Source organism: Tenebrio molitor, chromosome 1, assembly GCF_963966145.1.
Source record: "Tenebrio molitor chromosome 1, icTenMoli1.1, whole genome shotgun sequence".
Classification (NCBI taxonomy): domain Eukaryota; kingdom Metazoa; phylum Arthropoda; class Insecta; order Coleoptera; family Tenebrionidae; genus Tenebrio; species Tenebrio molitor.
The window spans coordinates 41,650,459-41,676,778 of NC_091046.1; the positions used below are offsets into that span (position 1 = coordinate 41,650,459).

Consider the following 26,320-nt stretch of genomic DNA (forward strand, 5'->3'; position numbering starts at 1 on the left):
AAAAAAAAAAACAGTTGGGGTATGTAGTTTCTAACCACATCCACGATACTGTCCTGATTTATACTCACCAGTCACCAATTTTTCAAATATGTACATATTTCTTAAAAAAAAAAAACTTTCGGTATTAACAATACTGAACCAAAGTTTGTATCCCTTTCGCAGCGTATATTCATTACACCTTGAGATTTTCAAAAAAGCTATTTTTTTGATTAGATTTATTATTATTTATACTTTTAAGAATTTTTTAAGCTTTTTTTTTCTCTCTCTCTCTCGGTGGACTGGTGGACATAATACATATCTCGAGATCTACTTAAAATGTTTTTTCTATGTTACTTTTCTTCACAAGAGTAAAATTTACTTTTCGGACAATGTCTGACACAGAAAAAATTCCACCATGAACAAGGATTTTCAAAAGAGGTTCCTACTAGATGACTTATATCTCGGCTGTTTTTTATTTTTTTTTACTCTTTTTTATTTACGTAGTTTGTTCATAAAACTATAATGTACTTACGTATTTGTAAAAAATAAAAATTAGTTTATATATTTAACAGTCGCGTCAAAAAAAAAATACGTACATATGTATTTTAATGTACGACTTTATTGTTATGGAACGATAATGACCCAGTTTTCTGATGCGTTACTATAGAAATAATCCCCTAGGCCTAGGGCATTATCTTTAAATAACTCTAGGGCGTTATAAGTTCTTTGTTGCTTAGTTACGACCAGGCTTAAGGTATTTGCAAACAACTTTTGGTATAATTAATCAAATGCCTCGGGTGTCACTCTGCCGACCTCGCGCGTTATCAACCTTATAACACTCTTCATACTTTAATTACTATTATACCTCCTTTTCCGAGCGCCAAGGTGGCGCATTGTTTTCGACTGAAATATATATACAGGGTGGTCCAACACTTACCATTTTTGCGATTACACGTTTAATAATTGTCTAAAAATTCTGAAACTCGGTAGGCACAATGTACAATTAATATTCTATGATTGAGCATGATCAATTTTTTTCAATTAAATTTTTGTGATGGAGCTAACTTTATAGCGATTTAATATCAATGGTCCAAATATTGGAAGCTTTTTTTTGCTCTACTAGTTACAGAACTCCTCACCTTTTTGATTGATCCACTTCCGACTTTGAATTATAATTAGGTAATAGTGAAAATTGCGATCAAATATCAAGTTAAAGAAAGCTGGAATCCAAGACCATTTATGGTAGAGCTGAATAGGACAGCTCGTAATGTGCAGCAAGTAAAGGATTTTTCTTTAAATGAAAAATAGATATTTTAGAAAACTGAATATTGAATAATTTCAACTTCATTACGTAATTTATTTGAAAATTTCTTCAGAATATTTGCCGAAATTGCTAGGCGTAAAATAGTCGAGTACCAGCAGTTTGGCGATGGGGTATTGTAAATCTTACTTCTGGTTTGGTTTGGTTTGTGATTAGGCACTTAGTGTAACTGCGTCATAAATTCCTGTTAGTTGTGCGGCACCTTCTTTAATTGCAAATAAATCGGCTATGTGATGCGTTTTAATTTTTTTTATTTTCAGATTTCTGTTTTCTGTATTAGTTTGAACCTATTTAGATTAAATTTTTTTTTTGAATTTTGATTAATTTCACTTTATCGCCTCTTGACGCGAAACCCAATTGATAATAAATAAAATAATGGGACAGGCTTATAGCTCCATAATGTGTGTCTCTTCCTAGCCAAGCGTAAAATTTTTTCGATAATTAGAAACCGCGTAATCGCAAAAATGGTAAGTGTTGGACCACCCTGTATTGATCTCAGTTTAACTTGCAATGACCATTATTTATTGCGAACAACCTAATCATTTATATCGTATCTAATAAATTAGCAAATTTATTTTTTATGATTTCGCACACACCTGTCAGATAGTTGATACGAACCAACAATATGTATTTAATCGTTTTTTTCAATAACAGCCAACCAGATTCTAATTAGTCGATAACCATGCCTCCTCCTCCGACAATTATTTGCTTTCCTGCGTCTTCCTCTATAATCATATTCCTTTCTTGAAAAAGGAAACGGTAAATATCGTAAAAATTATTTAACCGTCACTTCGCAGGGAAAGATATTAGAAAGAAAAAAAAAATTTTGCTTTGTGTGTGCGATAATCTTACCGAATGTCTTTCGTGCTTTGATGATTATCGACCAATTTGATTCTTTGACTGTGGCTCGATACAAGACTTTGTGCTTTCAAGTAATCTGTCAGTCACTTGGATAGTCCCTAAACAATAAAGCTTTCGTAAGCACTATCTTCACATTGTTACCAATCATACTTACTCAATATATAATAAGTGTGATTATTTCCGTCAACTGTCAGATTTGAACTTTTAACCAATCACGAATTAAATGACTACTGAAAGTAAGTCACCAATCGGCACATTACTACGTAGATAAACCCACTCTTCCTGCAATAAACGCCCGCTTCCTGTTTTATGTTCGTTCATAGCAGCTTCATTCAGCAAACGTCAAACGTAATTTGGTCTTCTATCACATTTTGTATTTTTTTATTTGGTTCAGTTCAACAGAAAATACCAGCACGGAACGAATGTTTTCTTTTCTCCCACTGCCAAACGCAAGAAAGAATGCAGGTTTGTTGTCGCATGTTTTCGAGTGCCACCTCAGAAAAATTATAAATCGTTTCAAGTATTTAAATGAATATTATTTTTAAGCGGGACAACTTTCTGCTCGTCACTTACTTTGTTGCGAGACTCCTTGGTAGCTTCGATTAATGATTTATCTCCAAAGACAGAAGAATGTGTCGTAAACGGCAAAAATATGTCATCACCAGCAGAGCTACATGTGCAAAACGTGGAGAGTCCTAGCAGGAATCGCACAGCAGGTGGTCCTAATTTGGACGTTAAGTTTGGACCCGCATTAACGTTAAATAATCGAGCGGCATTGATAACGAAGGGCTCGAAGGAACGAAATTTATGGACGCTTTTGCAGATTTCATTAAGATAACAAAACAAATTGGCGCTGTTGATTTAAATTAAAAGAAGAGATAATTGGAGCTTGTTGAACCAGAGCTTATACCATTTGATACAGTAAAATGTGAAAAATGCACATCTTTGATGAGTTGTGGATTTGTGGTTGGTCAGACAAGCTGAAAATTCATAAAATAAATTGTCAAAGGTACGTGCTGTGACACTCATTTGCATTCGTGAAGACAGTTTGTGGGTTCGGGCTGCGAGATAACGACGAATAATTCAAGAAGGGCTTGGTATATAATAAGTTTAAAAATTTATTACTGTCGTGAATTCATATCTCACCAGAGTCGTTACAAACTCATATCCGAGGTAAGTCAATAAAGCTTCCACGAATCTGCGATGATTAAAACATGTTCGTTGCAAAAGTGAAGTGTTTCATTCGAGAACTAAATCATTTGCAATTTAACGAAACGGCTTTCAGCAAGTCTATTTGAGTAAAAGCATCAGAAAATCTAATTTCGTGTAAAGGAAGTAAGTTTAAGAAAATCGGAAGGTTGTGTTAAAAAACATCGAATTGATTCGATTTTGTAATACATACAGTGCGTTCGTAAAGTTCGGAATAAATTCGATAAAACTGTAAGTATGTATTAATTCCTGAGAAAAATCCTCGAAGAGGTCAACTTTGTTTTTAAAAAACGCATATTCGTCATTACTTTACTTATGTTAACAACTTTTCATCTCTTAAGTATGACGCCATCAATAATTTTTTTAAATCACAACCCCCACTTTTTTCTTCTTTTTCTGATAGATCTTCGTACTACCTAAATGATGAGCAAAAAAAATTGGTACCTTACATAACAATTTTTTTGAGAAAATGACAATTGATAATTCAAAATTTTAATTTAATTTTTAAGGTAAACATTTTTTTTCTATGGGTTTAGTTAAAATCGCAGGTTTGTTTTAATGGAACAAACAATTTAGAACATTTGCGGCAGAGAATTCGCGCTGAAATGGAAATAAGCCCTGACATTATTGAGCGCAGTGTACAAAGTGTCGGTAAGTGCTAAATGATTGGCGGAAGGCAGTTTCAACATTGCGTTGAATGTTATTGGTAAACTTAGATGTTTGTTTATTTTTTTAAGGCCAATGAAAATTTTTACAATAAAAATTAAATTAAATTTTTGGAGTAAAATTTGTCATTTTCTCAAAAAAAGTTATGTAAAAAAGTGGGGGTTGTCATTTAAAAAAATTATTGATTACGTCATATGTAACTAGGAGATGAAAAGCCGTTAACACAAGTAAAGTATTGAAGAATATGTACTTTCTAAAAACAAAGTTGGCCTCCCCGAGAATTTTTCTCAGAAATTAATACTTACACTTTTATCGAATTTATTCCAAACTTTACGAACGCACTGTATATGTATGAGTATGTATAAATTTGTTCCTATTTCTTTGTAAATAATATTAACTCCAATAAGGAATGAGAATTTATCCTTAAATGATATCCAAAATAAAAGAAGTAAAAGCAACTTTTTAGTGAAAACAATAATTCAAGTTAAAAGTGACGTAAATGCTACGATACAAATTATTTATTGGGCCAAAAAATTTGAAACAGTTCAAATCCTAGGAGTTGAAATGTTCACAGGCGAGTTAAATGTAAGGCCATTTATTTATCAATAATAATTACACGAAATATTTAATAATTAAATTATCGGTATTAAAAGAAAGAAAAAGCGAAAGTATTACCCAAATTTAACCGGTGCCAGTATGATGTAACACGAGTCGCCCATGTGCACGGATGACAGATGTCAAAATCAAAAATAGCAAGATGTCCGTTCAACGTCGCACAATTGCGACCTCGACTCCGTCTCGTTCTTCAATCTTTGTACTTAGCACAAAAAGACTCACTTCTACGCTTGATGATATAATGTACTATTTTATTAAGCATCTTCATATAAAGGTGCACATAGGTGTTTCAAAAATACTTACATCAAGAGCACAGCAAGCACAGTAAAAAAATATAAACTCTGACAGCAAAATGCCGTCATTTCTCTTTTTGAAATGTAACTGTTGTGACTTTTAAAAACAAACAATTTAGAAACCTCATCTATGCATTTTAACACAAGCAACGTGACAGTAATATATGGAATTTATTTAAATGATCTGTGCTCTAATTTTGACAAAATTTGAGCATTAATATTAGAAAAAAAAAAACATTGTAGACGATACGATATGAGTGGTCAATGGAAACTCCAGCATTGGAATCTATCAAGATAAGATCGAGAAGAACTTGATGAAAAAAGGTGAGTGAAATTAAAAATTAAGGGAGAAGGTTTGAAGATGCGAAAAATGATGCGACCTAAAGAGCATTGAGAGACGCCAGATCTTACACCACAAGAGAAATATAGGCTTACACTAATAAATGAGTGTAATTCTTTTTAAATTTTTTGGTAATATGGAAACTATACCCGAGATGTTACAAGGGTCATACGAGCCGAGAATCGGATAGATCTCAGAGAGCTTCCATCTCTCCGGAAATTGATCTGATTCATCACTGTTATTAAATATAATTAAAACTGGACAGGCAAGTCACACGGCGAGAACTAATCACTTTCCTGTCAGGTAAAAAATCTGGGGAAATTTATTTATTCATGGAAATTGTTGCAATCAATATTTTTATTTTTAATTATTCATCAACCAAGTCGAGCAAATCAGGACAGTTATCAGCTAAAATATTTGAATCAAAATCTAGCGGTCACACCCAGAAACGTATTGCTTCATAAATATTGTATTTAGACAATCAGATTTTTAGGATTAAATTTTTTTGTTTTGTTCAAACCTTTAATTAACCGTTAACACATGTTTCGCCATCGATGTTGGCATCATCAGAACGATGAAGATACTCATAATTCAGTAATGCAGTGGCAATAATTTGACATGCACGAGGGATATTTTGGTAGATTATTTCCCAAAACAATTCTAAACTTGCAAGAAAAAATCATCCAGGTGTCCCAGAACTGCCCAAACTTGAGAGATTCAGGCTAACATTGAAAACAAATTGACGAATGTGATAAAAAGAAGTATTTCTTGCGACAAAGTGGTGAAATTCCCTCTTCCATATCTGTTCCGAAATGTTCGAAATAACCGTGGTTTTAGAGCTTCTGGGTGGTGCTGAGAAAAAACGATTTTATACGATATAAATTCAAAACAACTTGGATCAATTAAGCGAGCGCAAAAAATTTCAAACCGATAGCATCACTACAGTTATAAAGAAAAAACTGGTGCCTCGAAATTTCACTCCGCCAAATTCCCACCCCCCAACCCGAAACTGTTACCTTTGCCTTTCCAATTACTCACCGAAAGAATCCAAGCCACGCAGACTAATAAAAACGTGCTATATCTTACTTATCGGTGGATACCGCTGACTACCAAAAAAAAAAAACACCGCTCAAATTCCTAATACCAATTTACTACTATCGGCTACTCACTTATGCAAATCGTTACCAAACAAGTGGCATCCTGTTCCTCGGCGGACAAAACGATCCGCTGAAGCGTCGCTTTCAGGAGCCGTACCGGAGGTTCGATCGATGGAGCAACACGACCAGCAAATCCTGAAGAATGTCGTCGCATGTCGTGTGCTCATAACATGAAATAGACCGACAGACGTTTGTTTGTTGTTGGTTGGTAAATATGTTAATGGGGCCGGATCGTATGTAAATGCTCCAGATGCCTTAAACTTTATAATTTTAATGTTTTACCAGAGCCGTGGCCATAACTGTAACGAGCCATACATATGCATGAATCTGTCGGTGGCACAATGTCGATTAATTATTATTTACCGATTAACTAATTTAACGCGTTGTACGTGTCCGAGTACGATGTCCTTTAATTAATCCTGCTGGCGCGGTCGTTCCTGCTGGCGAAAGCACCGCCACCACCTTAATTATCTCCAGTCAGAAAAAGCTCTGTAAACACTTCCCTGTTGGCGTCGAATCGCATCATGAATAAATATGTAGGCGCTAAGTGCAAGCTCGAATGCGTTCGATAGGTGGAAAGTGCAATAAATCGCAGCGCTTAACAGCCGCGCAGCGACCGTTTAATTAATTGAAATAGTAATCGAAAGCTTTATCGGAAACGGGCGATTTGGGCGAATTTCATCATTTTCTTGTTAAGGACCTCGAAGTAATCTCGTAAATAACGCGACGGCAATAAAGTCACATTAAATTCTCATAAAGTCGTAAAAAACCAGTCAATAATATTTATTACTATTTTAGTTAAAACTAAAAAACGCTGAATTGCCGGCATCTAACGGATTAGCTTCATAATCGTCGTAAAACTGCTAATTAAAGGTCGATCTTATTGTGTGTGGAATGTGGACGTGGGGTGGGATCGGGAGTAAATATTCCGAATGTTTGTTTGACGATTCGACGACGGCAACACTCTTAATCGCGCTTTCATTCGAACGATTTAAATTTAATGCACCACTCCAGATTAGATTGATCATTATTAGCGGCCTCACTTGTGCTCGTGCGCTGCAGATAAGCGAGTGCGGAGGTTTAATTGATGGATAATGAAATCTGCATTGATCGTAATGAGAGTGGGAAGACGAGGCAGAAGAATGATCCGGGAACGAGTAAATTCATAAATCATAACTTAACGGATCGCATTGTTGTGGCAAATTATGGAAGCATTGTGTTGGGTACTTTTGCGGGTTGAACGACTGTTAATGTTAATTTGATTTTTTCAACGGTGGGGTTTTTCACACGTGAAGGGTTTTATCACACAGAAGATTGTGTTGAACGTCTGGATTTTGGGTTTTTGATTTAACACGATGAGTTCTGCGAGTCTGAGTTTTTACATTTTCAAATAATGAAAATTAATGAACTGAATAGCTGGCCATACACGAGCAGAATTTTTGACAGGCCAGATCCGCGGATCAGAACTGCAGATTTTCCCGCAGGCCTCATCCGCCGATCTGCAGGCCTGTCGTCGCCCACTAACGTACCGGCTGGGCCAGTTGAAATTCCTTCAAAAAATCTGTTGGCAATTGTGGATCTGTCAGTGAGTGGGGAGAACCGGCGGAATTCTGTTAATTTATCTGCGGATCCAGGACTGTCCAGCACAGCTCTCGTAAAGTAGGTTTTGTTTTTGAGGTTATAACATTTTTATCGAAGGTAAATAACAAGACTTGTTTTTTTTTTCAGTTTTACGAAAACTTTTTGCTTTGACAATTTTACGACTTGAATTTGGGCATTTTTATTCTGGTTAGGCTCGAGAGCTTTAGCTCGAGGGTTTAAGCTTTGAATAAAAATACCCAAATATCAACGAGTAAAATTGTCTGAAGCAAAAATTTTCAAATGAAAATTGTACATGTACATGTATTATGTACAACAATTATCTTTTTTTTTAATTGGTTAATTTCCATTCACTCTTTAATAATTATGTTAAAGATGTTTTCACAGGTTCATAATTTATTTTACAAACGACTTCAACATTCATGTCATTAAAAACCATTACTAAATCCTTGAATTAATAGGTATTCAATCATATATTGACCATCTATTAGCGCGTGATGACAGATACGTCAACCTTTGACAGGAACCTTACAAATAATTTCCCACAAACAGTATCTAAAAATAACTCCTAATGTAATGGAAAAATTAATTTAACGCAAACAACTTATTATTTTGCGTCAATATTTTGTTTGTATTTTATTTGTATTGTTTGCTTTACTCCATAAACAATTTTTAATCATATTCCGCCCTCTTGTTACGCTTTTACGCTTCAGACACACTCACCTGAAATTTCGCCGAGTTCAAAAGAAGTTAATCAATCGTTGACATTTTTGAAAAGTTGAAACTCATCCAATCTGACGCAACAAAACTAACAGAAACCTATTAGCGGACTGTGAAGTTCTAATTGCACGTTTATCAACAACAGTGCAGCGAGCTTCTGCAGGGAATAATTTAATTTATTTGTCCATCAGGGAACAATAAGATAATAATTGCACCACAAGCGGTTAGTCGAACCGACACCATTACTTTCATATAAACTTAATCAAATGTGAAAATTGAAATTCAGATTGATATTGCTCTCGACGGCAATAATTTTCTTCAGACGATTTCCTCTTCCTCGTAATTACCGCTTCATCAGTGGGAAAAAACTGTAAGTGAAAGCGATAAAAAAGAGCGTCGACGGTGGACTAGCTTGACCGAGCTTTTGTACCTTATTTGGGAAATCTCGAAAAGCACCGTTAAGAGAATGTCTCGGGGCGGCCACAGCAAAAATCATTGTGATTCAATTTATCGATGATCGGGTTTAAAAGAGTCCGATTGAGCGTGCACAGTTATGGGCATTAAACGGTGTTACGTCCGTAGCGAGAATTCTGTTCCAGGCAAAAATCCCACTTTCAATGGCTAATTAAGGATTTTTACCGGGCGGAACGGCTCTCTCCTGAATATAGTAATAGAAGCCATTGTTCCACCTCCGGTATCTTAAAATCGTTGAGGACTGCGTAATCTCGATAACACTACACAGATAACGAGACAAAGTACAACGTGCGGTATGTTCACTCCTTAGAAGAACATGACAGCCGATAGCCTCGCCACAATTTACAGCGGACGCTGCTTGAATTCTTTTATCAAAACATACCGAGTGCTTTTTCAACGAGCAACGTTTAAAATTGTAACTACATTTTTTCCGCTGGGTTTTAAAACGAAGGGACCTGATTAAAGTGAGGGAATGCCGGAAGCAATTTAAAAGTTAGATTGAAAAGTTTCCGGAAAAATTCCTCTTTTTTCCTGATTCCGACCGGAACAAACGCCAACTCGCTGGATTTGTGTTTTAGTTCTTTTAATTTGAACGCACTCGACAAGGAGAATCGATGTGGGCATCGCGGTGCCCGTGTGGCGTGGCCTTAACTAACCTCTAAACTATGCAAAACAATTTTTGATCCTGGATACTTAATCTGGATAACAAGTGTTATTTCCGGACTGTGTATGCTTAGCTGAGCAGATTTTATGTATTATGGTCGTAACCAATAAACGAAAACAAATGGAGCAATAGTCATAGTACACAGGACTTGTAGACAGTTCATTACATTGTTGTTGTAATTAATAATACATTTCCAAGGTGGAGACTCTACAAACGTTGGAGTTGTTTGACCCACCCTGTATACCTTCTGTAAAAGGATTACATCTCGTAAACAAGTTCCGGTGAAAAAACTCGCTCGATTTAAATAAACGGTCGAGATTATTGTGTGAAAGCTCGATATTTATTGGATGAAATTATCAATAACAACCATTTCAGGTTGTTCTTTTTGCGAGAGCTCGTCGCAAAATCGGTGCGAACCGTTCTAATGGCAAGTGTCCACTTATTATTGTAAACACGTATGCGTCTATGTATTAATTATATGGGAATCGAGATTTCCATTGAGATGTCAGGTGAGTATTTCATAAAACATTCTGACTTATTACACGACAGACTAGATAGAGAGACTTCCGTCCGACTTCATTAAATCATGAAACACCAAACAATAAAAATGCTGAAAATTCATACGATCCGCAATACAAAAGATATAAATTATTATCATCTAGCGCAAACAAAAAGCCAGTCACACTTCATCATGCTCAAATTAGTGGTAATTTGTAGCCAGCCAACAGCTATTACTAACGGCGGACATCAAGAGACCGGTGATAATTCTCCTGCTTGCGTTTCATTTGCAGGACGATCGGAGTTGTAAGTGAAACTTGATAATGGACGACGGTGAGTTATGACGATGGCGGTTTGCGCTTTTCTCCGTTTCACCTCGGATCGCCTTCGTTTGTTTTAACAAGAGGCGATCGTCAGGAAATTATCACTTGGCGCCCTTCAGAGCTTTCACTGCAAGACCATTCAGAACTTTTGAAAAATTCTTTTACGTTTATTACATTGACGAAAAGATTAACTTATTCATTTTTTTACATAATTTCACTTATTATATCGTGTAAGAGGAGCCTGGGTTAAACCTCACCACTTATCTTTCTTTTTTCATACTCAGCTTTTCAGCCTCACCCTGTACGCGCAGTCAGTCGTTAAAACAAGTACACCTTCATTTGTCGCGTACATTTGTTTTTTATGCAGATGATCTAGTTATCACTCACCTTGAGAACTCGAATGTCTTCTGCTGCTCCTCGAAGCTGCTTCGACCACGCGACTCAGCCGTTTCTGCAAGGCCTCTTTTTCGCGATACCTGAAAAATGTGTTCGCGTCAATAAATCGTTAAACCTGTAGAAGTCGTCGCTTTTAACGATCGGATCAGATCCGGCGATAAAAATGTGGCGCCTCCACCATTCCGCTTCCACGTGAACTAGGAATGTAAGATTTCTACTATTTCGAGAAACACGATTTCTGATTCCGGAAACCCATAAAAGACCAATAAAGATCGGGAGATAAATCGACCATCGATCGATCTATGTACGAAGGCAATTAGTTTGGTGGAAGCCGTGGCTAATTATTATTCTTCATCGAGGAAAGGATGTTGGTAAATTTTTTTTCCGATACACGGGTATAGGTTTTATAACGAGCGCCCAAAGTGTCAAGGAATGATGCGTACACAAGACTCATTACTGAATCACTCCAAAATTCCTGTTGCAGTTCTTTCTTCAACACCACTATTTACATAATTCATTTATTTCTTTTTTTTATTTATTAAATACACTCAGAAGTTTAAGAGAGGCAATGACATTTGGCTTTAACGCATACAGAAAAGTACGTTTTCCTTTTGTAATTTTAATTTTTCCTTATCCAGATAAATTAAAAATGTATCTTGCTTGTGGCAGGCTTCATTAAAATGAACGCGCGTTTCGCGAACAAGCTTTAAACGTTTATGGGGATGTTTGGGGTAAGTTATTCCATCATGTTTCATCTATATTTAAATGGAAACAAGTACATTTTATATGTGTACTTTCATGTAAATTTATCTGTGAGGGTGCGCACCTATTTATCCAGCACTGCGGGATTTATTTAATCGCCAGTGGCGGCAGAATACAATAGATATTTTTAACGGTAAAAAGGTAATTTTCACTTCCGTTATGTATCGTATTTCGTAAAAAGCATTTGGAGTGTAATTACAAAGTACGTGATAATAACAGGAACAGTTTGTTTCATCGGAAGCAAGGTAGTGAAAATATTGTAAGGATACATTTAAAGTGTTTTTGTGCAACCGTACGCGAAACGAGCACTTCGCGTACCTAAAACAGGCCGCGAAATCCAATTTCGCGGCCATTGCTTTTAACGACGGGCGTTTTAAAGTAATCATCATTAATATTTGATACAAATCAGAGATTAAGTTATAATACGTACTTTTTAACTCTGGAGGAGTACCTACACGATTATTTACAAAATGAATTGTTTTATTTATTTTTGCTTGTTCGTTTTATAATAATTACAAATTTTCCGTTGCACAAAACACCTTGGCTGCGAAATCCTTTAACATCCTCGAGATGGTCCTACCTCGACCGCAAGCGGTATGTTAAAGAATGATTTCGCGGCCTTGATATACAAATATGTAACTATTATGAACAAAAGAATAAAAGTTGAAATTAAGCTAAAAGTAAAAGTGCATATTTCTGTTAATAGTGTCGAAGATAATCTATTTTGAGCCCTGATTCTTGAGGATTTGCAGTAAGAGATCTGCGTTTGGCGTGAACTAAACCGTGGCAGAATAAAATTAATTTTGCTCCAGAGCCATGAACAATCAACGTTATTTAATAAACTAAGAAGAGAATAATTAAGATGTCAAATTTATGAAGCAATAATAAAACGATTATTTGAAGTTGAAAGCTTTGAATTGTATTTTCATTTTCATTAAGTATATTAAATTTAAAGCGATTTTGCTTTGCTTCCAAACAGACCTTCAGCAATGAAATAAATGAAATTTTAAAATAGCTGATGAATAAAAAATATGGATGATTTGTTGCTTGTCGACATAAAAATTAAACCTACATGTTAAATAAACAAAAAATGTGTAGGTCTCTTCGTTAAAGAGAAATTTTAAAATAACCAATGAAAAAGATTTGTTGTTTGTTGAACAAACAAACAAAAAATGTGTAGGTCCCCATAGTGGTTAATTGTTTGAACTCGTGATTCTCTTTATTTCCTGGACGTTGGTGTCAAATAAATCAAATTTGTGGCGGAGAAGATTATAATTATGACACACAGTTCTGGGACACCTGTATAATACACCAGAGAATTTTCAGAATTTCAAAATGAGTTTGAAAATCGACTGTACAGTTACGGCCACGTTATTTTATTGTCACTTCGAAAAAATTTGTGTAGCCTAAGCTTTATTGTCAATATGACTGACATTCAAAATTTTTGTGACAGAAATTCTGCCACGCACAATAATAAAAATGATTGATAAATTGACAGCCATGTCAATGTGGGGTTAGAAATATAATCTGTTTTACAGCTAATGTCAGTTGAATGACAACGACTGACGAAATTCCGTGGCCGTGACTGTACTATTGTTTAAATAATAATAGTTATTTAAGATACAAGTGTAAAAAGTTATCCTTTATTGCACGAACGGTTTTAAAATACGACCGAGGTACGAGGGAGTATTTTAAAGGATGTGAGTGCAACAAAGGAAATTTTTACACGTATGTCTTACAACATTTTATCTACGATCGTGAGATCATCGCACCGGTTTCAACATAAATTTGTATAAAATTATTATTATTGATTCAATATTTTTCGAATAACAAAAGTCGTTTGGGAACCACGTCGTTTAGCAACCTACTTCTAAACCATGTTTCCAACAAATTGTATTGTTGTATTCTGACATTTCTGTGCCATAAAAGCGTGTACTAAACGTCAACTTTGACAACGATTTTTAGTGCAAAAAGTGCCTACTTTTTAGACGATCGTAGATAAATTAAGTTTAGGCTATGAGAGCTATATTCTCATGTTCTCATTGCTCAAATCAGGTAAACTTGATTTGTATAATCGATAAAAAGAATCGATTCTTAAAATCTCTAAGCAAAATATGTAAAACACTTTCCTCTGTACTCGTAATACAGCCTGTAATCAAAATACACGGAAAAATTTAAACACGTAAATATTGAATACTCCCGCATCAATGGAAAAATATGCGTTTTTTGAAAAACGTAAGGATACGTGAACAAGTGACATGGCAATTTAGACAATAAATTGTGGACGCGCCACTATCTTGGTCTCGTTGTGGAGATCAGAAAAGCAATAGTAAAGAAAAAGCGAACTCTCGCTTTTTGCACGCTTCGTATACTTTTTGTACGACAAAAAATTGGTTGGGTTGGCGTAGGTCAGGTCAGGTTTGATTACACCCTGTATATATCATAAAAACGAGATTCCTGATCCCTATGGACAACTCGTGTAGGCACTGGAAAAAAGTTATATCTGGGCGGGAAGTGTCCCATTACTGACTAAGAGAGGGAAGTAAAAATAAAAAGGAATGGTGAACTTTCCGCCCTCGTACTCGTATAAGGTTAGGAATGCGCATATTACAATACGATTCCGAATAAAAAACATTACAAGATATTGCTGAATTTGGGGGAGAATTTATGTGATAATAAATTGCTTACATAAAAAAAAATAATTATGGACTAACACACTTTGTTGTTTTTAAATCAAAAAACTCGACTCCGGTTGATTGCTTTAATTTTTATTGAAAACCTTCTCAAGCATAAAATAAACAACACATACTCTATCTAATTTAACAAACACCCACGCAGAAAAATATTCCACGCCGGTCCTTAGACCCGAACCGCTGGCGCTGCTTCCAATACCTTCACCTCCTCGCATTTGGTCAAATGCGATTCAAGAACGGAGCGTCCCACCGGAACGTAACCACTTATTATGTGTTCAATTTAAAATTCGCAGTGGTGTGGGAATGATAATTTTCACATCGGACTTGGTCCCAAAATTACACACGCGGAAAAGGAAATTAAATCCAAAATTGCTCTCCGACTTTTTTCCAACGAGAGGAAGATGCGGATTAGGAAAAAAACACTCGATCATTAATTATGATAATCAATAATCTATAAGTAACAGTACCGCGACTGGTGCAGCGAAAGAACCAGGGAAATCATTTACAGTTCCTTTTCGCATTTAATTTCGATTGTGGTCTTCGAGGAGCGTCATGATATCGGGCAATAAATCAAGTTAATTGAAGTTTTCGAAATTGAACTCAAATATTATTACAGCTAATGTTCGTCTAATTATACTGTCCGTTCCTCGGAGGTGTTCACCATAAAAAATTAATTGATAAAGTTAAGATGATAGACACATAATTAGGGTATCTAATTTTGATCGATGGCTTCATAGCGATGCCGGAAACGGTGGATTTTCTCGACTCCGGGACGCGTTTTCTGCAAATCGTAATTAAATTTTCTCCGGGGCAACCGGAGTTAAACCGAGCTGGATTTTCTTCGACCATCGAGGAAGACGAAAAAATCCGCTTGTGTGTCAGAAAGCACGGCCAATTACGCCGCGTCTCGATAATTATTGATAAGGACACATAAATTAGCATAGTGAAGAGGTGCACGGACGTCGCACAAAAGAAAAGTTATGCGACTGGTGGCGCAATTTACGTTCGTTAAAATATCTCCGGTACCGAGAAAGTGCATTTAAAACAAAGACACTAATAAACCGGAGAAATGCTGACACAATTTACCACATCGTTAACTGTAAAGTCGCCTGATTTATGGCCGGTCGAAATAAATTCCGCTCGGTAAAAAATCAACGCACTAATTTCGAGCAAATTGCGTCGAGCCGCCTCCCAGGGTATACACGGTGGATCTAAAAAAACGCACATTTTCGGAAAATTTACGATTTTTTGCGGGGGAGCTCCGTCGAGGAGGAGACGAAAAGATCGAATCACGCACGTTTGAATGGTCGCTGTGCGGGGGAATTAATTTTCAGAATTAATTCAATTCCCTCTGAAATGATTAATTTTTTAGTTGCGTGTTGAAGGCTTAATTGGATTATTGTATGTAATTTCACAGCAACGCTTTAATCCTGAATAAATTTGGGAGGGCCGCGCTCATCCTGTTGGCTTTGGCAATTAATCTACCAAATTGGTTTAATTCTATTAAAAAAATACAAAAAGACGATGGTTATCGGAGGTAGTCAACGAACTCGGCGCACGAGAACGCACAGATCAAAGTTTATTCAGGAGGTCTTGATTGAATTGGGAAAAGAAATGTCGAAGAGGGTTGCGATAATGGAAGTTTATAATTTGATGGATTTGTTTGGAGTCTGTTGGGGCGAAGGAACGGGGGGCGGCGGAGGGAATGAACGAGAAGAACGGATGAAAGGAAAAGAGTGAGGTGAAAGAGGACTACATGATGGAAAGGTTTGGGTGATTTAAAAAATGAAAAGATAACAATGTATAATAAATGGAAACAAGGGGGCAAAAAATTTAAAGAAAAAGGATAAAAGAAGAAGGGCAACGAAGTAGATTGCTTGATTAATGAAAAGGAGGCAAGAAACAAATGGCACGTCGAGATATAGAAGAAGTAAAAAAAGAATGCACTTGTTAATTAAATTATTAATCTGTTAATTAGATACTTTAGAAGTAACGCTGCAAGAAAGTCAGCTCTTCTAAGAAGTAACGGTTCCTTCTTCTGCCATTGACAACATTTTAAAAATTCTTGTCTAATTTTTCAAAGACAGGAAACACTTCATAAAACATGTCTTTTAACGTAAATCAATAAAAATCAAACGGATAATTTTTGTGTTGCTTAAATTTGTTTGTTTTATACATTAAAAATTCATCAGTTACGAGTCATGAAATAAAAATTTCTCACCTACAAGGTTAATCATAATTGATGGAAAACCTGAATCCCACCCACGCAATAGCTTCTCAAAGCTAATCGCCCAGTAAACGTCATCGTAAAGTTGTTCTTTTGTAAAAAAAAATCCAGAATGTTTAAGATTATTTTAAGATTCTTCTCAGGACAAGCTTTACGTTTTTTTTTTTTGCTAACAAATACCGAGTTTCGAGCAGAAGTATATAGAGATGCACTTTATAAGCAATGTCCTCATTTTACCGATTTAATTCTGTTAATTCCTTAGGACGTGAGAGTGAGAGAGAGTTTACATTTTTTAGTTAGGCAAAAATAGATAAATAGGTTTACGTAATCTGTTTCCAGAGTTTGGTTCTTTGCAAAACAAGATTTGCGTTTGTTGAGATAAGGTGCCTCAGTAATAGTTAATTAATTAATTGATAACCATCAGATCATCCTGATTTCGGTCCAACTGAAAATTTGTGGGTCGTGGTAAATGATATCTGAAAGTTGGAGCCAGAAAAATTGCAATAAAACAACGAGGCTTCTGATGAAGGTAGCAAACTTTAATTTACAATTATCAATCGTCACCGACGTTTGCAGAAAAAATCTGTGACAACGCGGGAGTAAAATGTATGTTTACCTACTCTCGCGATAATTACCGCATCGGAGTAAATTGACACTTTACATCCTTGTTGCGTAAATAACTATTTTAATTTGTTTTAATATTTAATTATTTTTCGTAAACAGTATTTGCACTGTTTCTTTCACTTATTTGTTTAAATCAATTTGCAACTTATTTAGTTTATGACTTATTTGAACATCAGGTTCTTCTAATCTTATATTGTGCCCTTGATCGTCCATTGGGAAGAAGTAATTATTCACAGCTTAAAAAATGTTTCCTTAATAAAATGGTAGATGTTTCCTGCAAAGGTGCCTTACACAGGAAGACGTAAAAACATGTTTTGCGGAGAATGACCCCTTTTTACAACTATTTATTTGGTAGTTTAAAAATAATGTGAAAAACTTTTACATACGTGGAGTAACGTCGGTAGCAATGCAGAAATATTGCGCACGAAGCTGTGATGTAAGACTGATAAATGACAATCTCCAAAAAATGTCTCTGTTTGTCTTCACGACGACGAGATTTTTTGTTTGAAAGATAGATAGATCCCTTTGAAGATGTGACGGGGACTAACCTGCAGAAAAACTCCGGCCGTATTCGGTAGCGGGCGAGGAAGTCGTCGTAGACCCGCAGCATGGCCAGCAGATGTCCGGCGACGACGGCGCCCTGCTCGTACGTTTCGTCTGGCAAAAGCATGCTGGAGGCATCGTCTTCGTCGCTTGGCCCCTCGAGCACTCTCAACACTTTTAAACTCCTTTCCCAGTTACGAGTGCACGCCACAAGCACAAACTGCACCACCCGTTACGATTATCGTCATGGTTCGTCCGTATTAAGTTATCGTGTTCTACACGAATTGCACTTTCTCGTTTCCTTATCCGGCCAACCTGAAAATGTTTCGGATTTCAGTACGGCGCTTTTCACCGATTCACTAACGAACGCAAGTCACGTAACTCCCAACCAATTAAAAGCTCATTTAAACTTAACGAGACGAAGAATAAGATTTTAACTTAAGCTGCACAACTCCACAAGTAACCCAGAGTGCACGATAATGACATTGACACTGACATTGACACACAAGTTTGGAAACGTTAATTCTTGAGTATTATGAAACGTGTTTATGATGAAGTATTGCAAAGATTTACCAATTGACAAAAAATAAATTATACAGGGTGTTTCTAAAATAGGTGCATTAATTTTAACTGGCAATAGAACTCGTCAAAAGGAACAACTTTTCTATCTACCATTTTGCCGAAAAACGATGTTTAATTCAAAAAAAAAATTGGAGAGATTTTTCACTAAAATAGCCCTACGCCACTAAATACTGCAATGGCTAATTGAGATATGAAAAAAACATCCATTTTCATCCAGAAAACGTGTTTTAACGCCGAAAATTCAAATAAATCTACCCGTATAGCAAAAAATCCACTTCGTAAGAATCTGGTTGTTTCACGTTTTTAGGTAGCTTAGTTTCGGAGATATGAACGGTTTTAGGAAAATCTTTCCTAGTTTTTTAAGCCATTACGCAACGTTTTTCGCCAAAATGGCAGAGAGAAAAGTTGTTCCTTTTGATGAGTTCTATTACCAGTTAAAATTAATGCACCTATTTCAGAAACACCCTGTATAATAATTAAGGTTTCTACAATACTTTCATTTTTTATTCTTGAAAGGAACTAATTGAAAATCAAAACGAATATCATACAGAGACCCACAAATGCTGGGCAATCTTCCGGTTTTTCCTATAAAAGCATCATTCAAAATTCAAATACACAAAAAAAAATTATCAAAATCTGAAGACTAAGGGCCAGAAGCGAAATTAAGTTAATCGTAATCAAATGCGGGATTAACTGAACACGTGATCAGATTGAAACAATCGAAGTTTCGGATTCATGTGTTAATCGCGTATTAAAATGTAATTCGAATTAAATTTTAATGCGCGATTAACCCAAGAATCTCGCATTTGATTACGATTAACTTAATTTCGCTTCTGTAAACGCCCCTAATTTTTTTATCGGATAAATTTTTCAATTTTAGGAAAACTTTTTGCTTTGACAATTTTACGAGTTGAATTTGGGCATTTTTATTTTGGTTAGGCCCGAGAGCTTTAGCTCGAGTGTTTAACCTTCGAATAAAAATGCCCAAATATCAACGAGTAAAGTTGTCTAAAGCAAAAATGTTTAAGTGAAGATTGGGAAATTTATCAGATATAAAAAATTAGGTCGTGTTATTTTTGGCAAGATTAATTCCAGAATACAAACTTTAACGTTAATTATTTATTTATATGTAATACAGTTATTAAAAACACAATTATTAAAGACAATTTGAGAATCTGACAGGAGTAGCAAGACGTTTTTATTACATACATTAAAGCAAGCGCTCTGATTGGCTGAACACGCACGTTTGATGTATGAAGAATTAATCGCGAAAAATTTATTTTCAACACTCAACGTCAAGAGTGAATATTTTTGTAGGATTACTTCTGAGGACATTATTTTATAGAAACTTGTGATGTGACTTTCACTTCACTAGATCTACTGGAATCCAAGAGATTGGTAATAATTTCTGGGACTTACTGTATATGTAATAAAAAAAATACCATCAAAATTACCAATGAAAAACGAAACCTAGTGTCTAATTGTAATTGTACCTAAAATGGTGACTTTTGTTCTCTCTTTTTTTCGAAAGAATTAAGCTAAAATACGAAATGAAACAAAAGTACTAAAAAACAAAAAGAAGGTTATATACAGAGTGATCACAAAAAAAACGTCCCAGCTTATATCTTTCTTATTTGACATCCGATTTCAACGAGTAATACATCAAATTAAAGGGTTTAAAGAGTACTATAAACTGAATATAAAATGTTACCCTTAGCAACCCTCCCTTGCAAGGGTCAAGTTTTTTCGTAAAATCAAAAATCAAAGAGTTTTCCTCTTGTGAGCTCAATCCGGGGACATAGGTACAGTATATGGTATTATGGGATATTTACTGTTTAAACGACTTAGATGAATTCATAAAATCCATTTATGTTGTTTTGGCATAATAGAAAGCCATGGAAATTTTGTATTCAATTAGGTTATGTTTTTCTAAGTTTGAGGTTATAAATAGCGTCAATGTCTAGTGCATTGTTGCCAATTTTACTAGTTTACACTAGAAGAATACTAGACATTCGCGGAAATTCAGCAACATTTTGACAGGTCTGCATGTCAGGCACTTTAGTGACGGAAATCAAACAGTGTGTCCAAAGTTAAGAAAATAAATCATGACCTCCCATTATGCCAAAACAACGTGAATGGTGTTTTTTTTTTGTTTAGATATCTTAGAATATTATGTTATCAAAAATGTAAAAACATTGGGCGGAAAATAGTCGCTTTTCGTATAAATTTAAAAAAAAACCTAACTTTGTTGACAAATTTCAAACGAATATTATTTTTCTTAAAGATCTCACTTTGATAGCTAGTGAAAACTAAATTCCGTCATAAATTACAAAAATAGGTTAACTGGATTTAATTGCCATTTATAGCGTAATTATTGTACGAATTATTTAACAACAGTAATAAAATTAATTGGATGTTTTCAGAATGTTTAAGGACAAAATATGCTCCTACATGTCTGAAAACAGCGTAACAAATCTGATCAAGGTCATTTAAGTCCCTTTCACACACTTTTGGAAATTCAACAAACTCGACACCAATACTATCAGCAAAATACTTTTGATTTCTCCAGAAATGATGCCAGCTTTTTTTCAAACTCAACTATCATTATTTTCATCAATTCGTCGTTTCTCTTCACCGCTCATTTTCTAATTTAATTAATTTTTTAAATTATCGCAACACAGATATTGTAGGTTCATTAATTTATCTACAATCTTTGAGAAACTGGAATGGTTTATAAGAAATTGGCCGAAGTCTACATCTGTTACATCTTTAAAACATACCACTTAACGGCTTAGCAACCGTAGTAGCGGCAAAAATTTTATCGCACCAGTTTTATCACTCATCGAGGTGAACTAATAATTACGAAAAAAAAGGACGAATTTTTGATCAGTACATTTAACAAAAATTTGGTCAAGCAAGATTAAAATTAACTAAGATGTCGTACCTATTATTGAGCACTTTTGAAATACGGTTTAAGTATCAGGTTTAATTTTAGAAAATAATTTGTGGCGGTATTTTCGTTGCGAGTGTTTTTTTAGTAATTTCCTGGTTAATAGTAGCGTTGGAGCTGAAGTTGAGGCTTTTTATTTAGAAAAACGCGATTGCGACTAGTAAATAGTTGTCACTGTCGAGATTTTACTACGGCAACGGTTTCAAGCCTTCACCTAAATTTCTTCCGCGCAGCAAAAAGCTGCCGTTAATAAGACGATGAAGAAACCGATGTGTAAGTGGATAATTATAGATAGTTCGAGAGGTAAGAAACGCATGTCTTCGCGAGCGTGGGATCCTAAAAGTAGGCAATGCGGCATAAACGCCACAAAATAAAAACTTGCGTTCCTGCAGATCCTCTGGAACTAGAAAATGAGCGGCCGATTTGTCAGCAACAATAAAAAATCGAACACATTACACAGTCAAGTTGCTCCATTAATAAATAAAATCTCGTCCAGTGACACGTCTAATCGATCCCATAAATCAACATTAGGTACACCGATCAGGCGAGTGATTTCGAAAGCGACACTTGTTTCACGAATTGCTCGCTCCCAGCCGATTTTGTTGGCATCGAGAGCGGGCCCACTAATTATTTCGTAAATAATCACCGAGAACGGTTATAATGATCTATAATTTGGCCGTTAAATTCAGAAACTCGCACTAAATCACCATTATAGAATTAATGAACACGTGGATAAGGCACAGCTTTTGAACTTATCACCGGAGCGCCAGGTCCGGACCGGCGCAGGTGCGATCGAACGCGACCCCCAAATCGCCGCGATCCAGCCGAAGAATCGCCTTTCCCACGTATATTTATTTATGATAATTGGTACGTGGAGGACGGGCGGACGCGGCCCGGTCGGGCGCTTTACCTCGCATCGAACTCTCCGGAAAAAGCGATCCGAGCACAGACACAACGGCACTCCGGCGCACTCCGACACACCACCCAAACAATGCGAAGCAATTTTTGACAAGCTCGACCGGCGTTATGAATATTTAGACTAGCGAGGAGAGTACAGTTCGAGTTCTCGGGAGTCCATTCAGGGGACCTGGTCGCGACCGATCCGAACCGTTGCACTCGAAGATCGTTAACGTTTAATTAGGTAACGACACGCGTTTCATTGATAAACAATACGTCTTATATATGTCGCTGACAATCAACGTGTGCTGGGGATTCATGCAGGAATCAAAACAGCGTGGAGACGCACGCATGCGCCCTCCGGAGGTGAACACGCGGTATGGCTCCCCGAGAATACCTTCTGATTAAACTGCTGTCAGGATTTCGCACCGGGGCTAGACGGACGAAATTTGCTATTTCCTGTGTGATATGGTGGCGATTGCCACATTGTTTTATTTCCCAAATTACAAAAATTACCCACTAATTTACAAAACAGAAATAAAGGAAGTGGCAATCTCAATTTTGAGGAATACCTGATCCGAATCCAGTCCTAATCGCTACCACTGATTACAGTGCTGGTGTAAAGTGAAGTTTCTCTACTAAATTAATCGTCGTACAAATTATTTTAATTAATTAGAAGCGCGGGTCGACAACATTGTGAATGTGGTATTAAATAAATGTATCTTCAAGCGGTCGAAAATCGCGCCTTGGTGTATCTCTATAGAAATAGTTGAAGTGGCTTTTTTGTAACCAGACTTGAAACACTTCAAGTCCTAGGAGTTGAAATGTCCACAGACGGCTTGACCGAATCAAATGGTAAGGTCATTTGAAGCATTTCTCACGATTTATTTATCAATAATTACACGAAATAACAGTATATTATATTATAAGTGATGCATCATTATACAAGAGTGAGAATTTTGACCGTCGAGTGCGCTTGCGCACGAGTGGGACACTTCTCATGAGTTTCATAATGGCATTTCGATCACGTGTGATATACGACGTTTTATCTTACAGGTACAACTATTGCAAAAAATCCAAGAAATGCAGTTTCATTCAAGTAAAATGACAGCTGTCAAATTTAGTCACCTGTCAAGTTAAATGGCAACTGTCAAATTAACTCACTAGTGAGTACTTTATCTCACTTGTGATTAAAATTTGGCTTCTGTCACCGAAAACAATGGTCTAAGGTAGCTCAAAAACTCCACCTGTAAGATAAAATAATTAAATTATCCCTATTAAAAAGCCTCTAAAAAGCGAAATAACGAAATTATTACCCAATATTTAACCGCTGCCACTGTGGTGTAACACGAGTCGCTCATGTGCACGGATGACAGATGTCAAAATCAAAAATAGCAAGATGGCCGTTCAACGTTAAACAGTAAACATTAGACCTTCAAGTACTAATAATATTGCAACAAAAGAACTAGGAATTACTGGTGCCTTAAAATTTGAAAACTGTAAATTTGAAAATTGTCGTTGCTGTAACTGCAGCAAAAGAAAATAAATGAGTTCATGTCCGATTTTTGTATTTAAAAAAAATTAAACTGTAAGGGTTATCATTATTAAGATTTACGACAAAGACAAATTTTCGCCTGCCAATGCCTCTATACAGGCTGTCCCAAAAGTACCGCCTTTCCTTAGAGGTGCGTCATCTAGAAGTGTTATGGAGTACTGAAAAATAGTTTAAAAATTCAATATCTACTTAAAAAATTCAATATCTACTTCTACGGTGACTCCCGAAATGCTTGAGCGCCTTAACGGCAACATCGTTAAAAGAGCCAACGCATGTTTAGTCGCAAATGGGCAAAATTTTGAAAATTTATTTTAATAAAATAATTCTTGTTGAAGTGTTTGGTTGTTGTGTTACCTCTCAAGCTCATCAAAATGGTTGCCTAGGTATTCAATAATACAATGCTATTACATACGTATTTCTAGGTAGAGGTAATTCTCAGGTTACAGCGTTGCCATTTTATATTTTAAAATTGCGTATATTTCCTAAATGGAGGGTCAGGATTTTTTTTAAATATTTTTCCAGCACTCTGCTACATCCCTAAATGACGTACCTTCAAGGAAAGGCGGTACTTTTGGGACACCTGTATACTATCTGAGGAAAGGACGGTTGTTTGTTTACGACAGAAAAGTGCCCATCGACGGCTCAAGGTCCTAAATCGTAATCATGGTAACCATTACAATTTTATTTAAATACAACCCAAAGTTATTTAAATCCAAAAGCCAGATTCGCATTTTGTTTTTGTGCTTCGCCTAGTTGCGACCTCGACTGCGGCTCGGATTTCAATCTCTGGGCTTAGCACAAAAAGACTTACTTCTATTCTCAATGATATAATCTACTATTTTAGCAATTACTGTTTCCCGGACGTCTGGAATGCAAGATAATTAGTACATTAAACAAATTCTAATTCTAAAACTTATTTTTTTGTTCGACACTGTCAGAATTTGAGAATTTTCTCCTGTGTGAACGGATTTTGATAAATTTGACAACTTATCAAAACGAAACGTCAAGCTAATTTTAAAGATTTTCAGCGATTTGGAGCCTTGGGGGGCTCGTCGAACAAAAAAACGTTGTATTCAACTCGTTCTTGTGTAATCTGGGTTTTTTTTTGGCACTCGTGGACCTTTAAAACTCTCGTCTCACTCGAGTTTTAAACTGGCCCACTCATGCCAAAAAAAGCCCAAATTACACACGAACTCGTTAAATAAACTACTATTTTTTATTTCACTTTGATAAAAACACAGTTATAAAAATCTATGTAGTTATGAAAATAAATTAGGAATTATTTGTGTGATGAAGGTTGGTGCCCCTTGATCTTATTAAACCTACTAATTCTTATTGATTTAACTAATCTGGACACTTTCATTGCAGCGGTTTCTTTTATTTTGGATCCTTCTGTAAATAGAAATATGTATTTTCAAAAACTGCTAAAGTATGAAAGCAATATTCACTGAAAATTTTTATGATAAATGTCTATTTATGTATGCATGTATGCGTAATTATACAAGAACGTTTTTTGAAATTCATAATTGCATGAATTATTAATTTGTAATTAGGCGAATAAAAATACCAAACAACAAAATACCTCATGTAAGATACTTTCACGAGCCTCGATCTACATATATGATACATATTTTTTTGACCCTTGTTATTTGCTGAAGTTACAAGATGATGATTGATGAGACACTAGGCTATTCCACTGCAGTTTAGTTCAGTTATAAAAATTTTCACTAGGCTGTGACTTCGGTTTATTGGAATTGCAAAGAAAACACCTTTCTCCTTTATCTTGGAAAAAACAAGACGATCAAACTGATTCTTATTACAACTGTTTGGAGCAATTGAAAATGTGAGTAGAAGACAACAAAAAAATCAAAATTACGTTAACAGAAAGAATTGAAAAAAGTGAATGAAAACCAGTGAGTGAAAGGCAGTGAGCGAAAAACGATGAGCGAAAGTGAAGTGAACGAAAGAGAAACCTTCACCCACTGGTAATTATGGATACAGACTCACTTTCTAGGGAGGTATCGAACAAAAGATTATTGTTGACATAAACATTTATTTTGAAGACCTTCACGGATCTAGTTACTTCAGTATTATTGGTATTAGAGCACCATCAAAGCAGATATGCTGGTCTTACGCTTACGTTATTATATCAAAAAATAAAAAAAATAAAGCATCATGTGTTCCATTATAGACTCGTACTATCATAAAACACTCCCCCAAAGAAAGGGTTTTGGCAGTGATACAGTAACAACAATTCAACCGTAAACGATGGTAAATATCTTATTTGTCAAAATTAACCAACCAGAAGGAGCAAAAAGAAAATTAAGAGAAACATTTGTCAACCTAAAATTAACCACGAAGGTGATTTAATT

The 26,320-nt window shown here is 35.7% G+C and overlaps 1 protein-coding gene across 1 annotated transcript in view; it reads right to left on the reverse strand.

Annotated features, from left to right (window-relative positions):
* Positions 1–22,679, reverse strand: part of dachs (unconventional myosin-IXb-like dachs) — a 96,896-nt gene extending 74,217 nt beyond the window's left edge. The window contains exons 1-3 of the mRNA XM_069047825.1: positions 22,407–22,679; positions 17,970–18,279; positions 11,107–11,195 (exon numbers count right to left, since the gene is read on the reverse strand). Of these exons, the coding sequence (XP_068903926.1) occupies positions 11,107–11,195; positions 17,970–18,091 (211 nt within the window). The 5' untranslated portion in view covers positions 18,092–18,279; positions 22,407–22,679. The remainder of the gene's footprint in view (positions 1–11,106; positions 11,196–17,969; positions 18,280–22,406) is intronic.
* Positions 22,680–26,320: the final 3,641 nt, after the last annotated feature.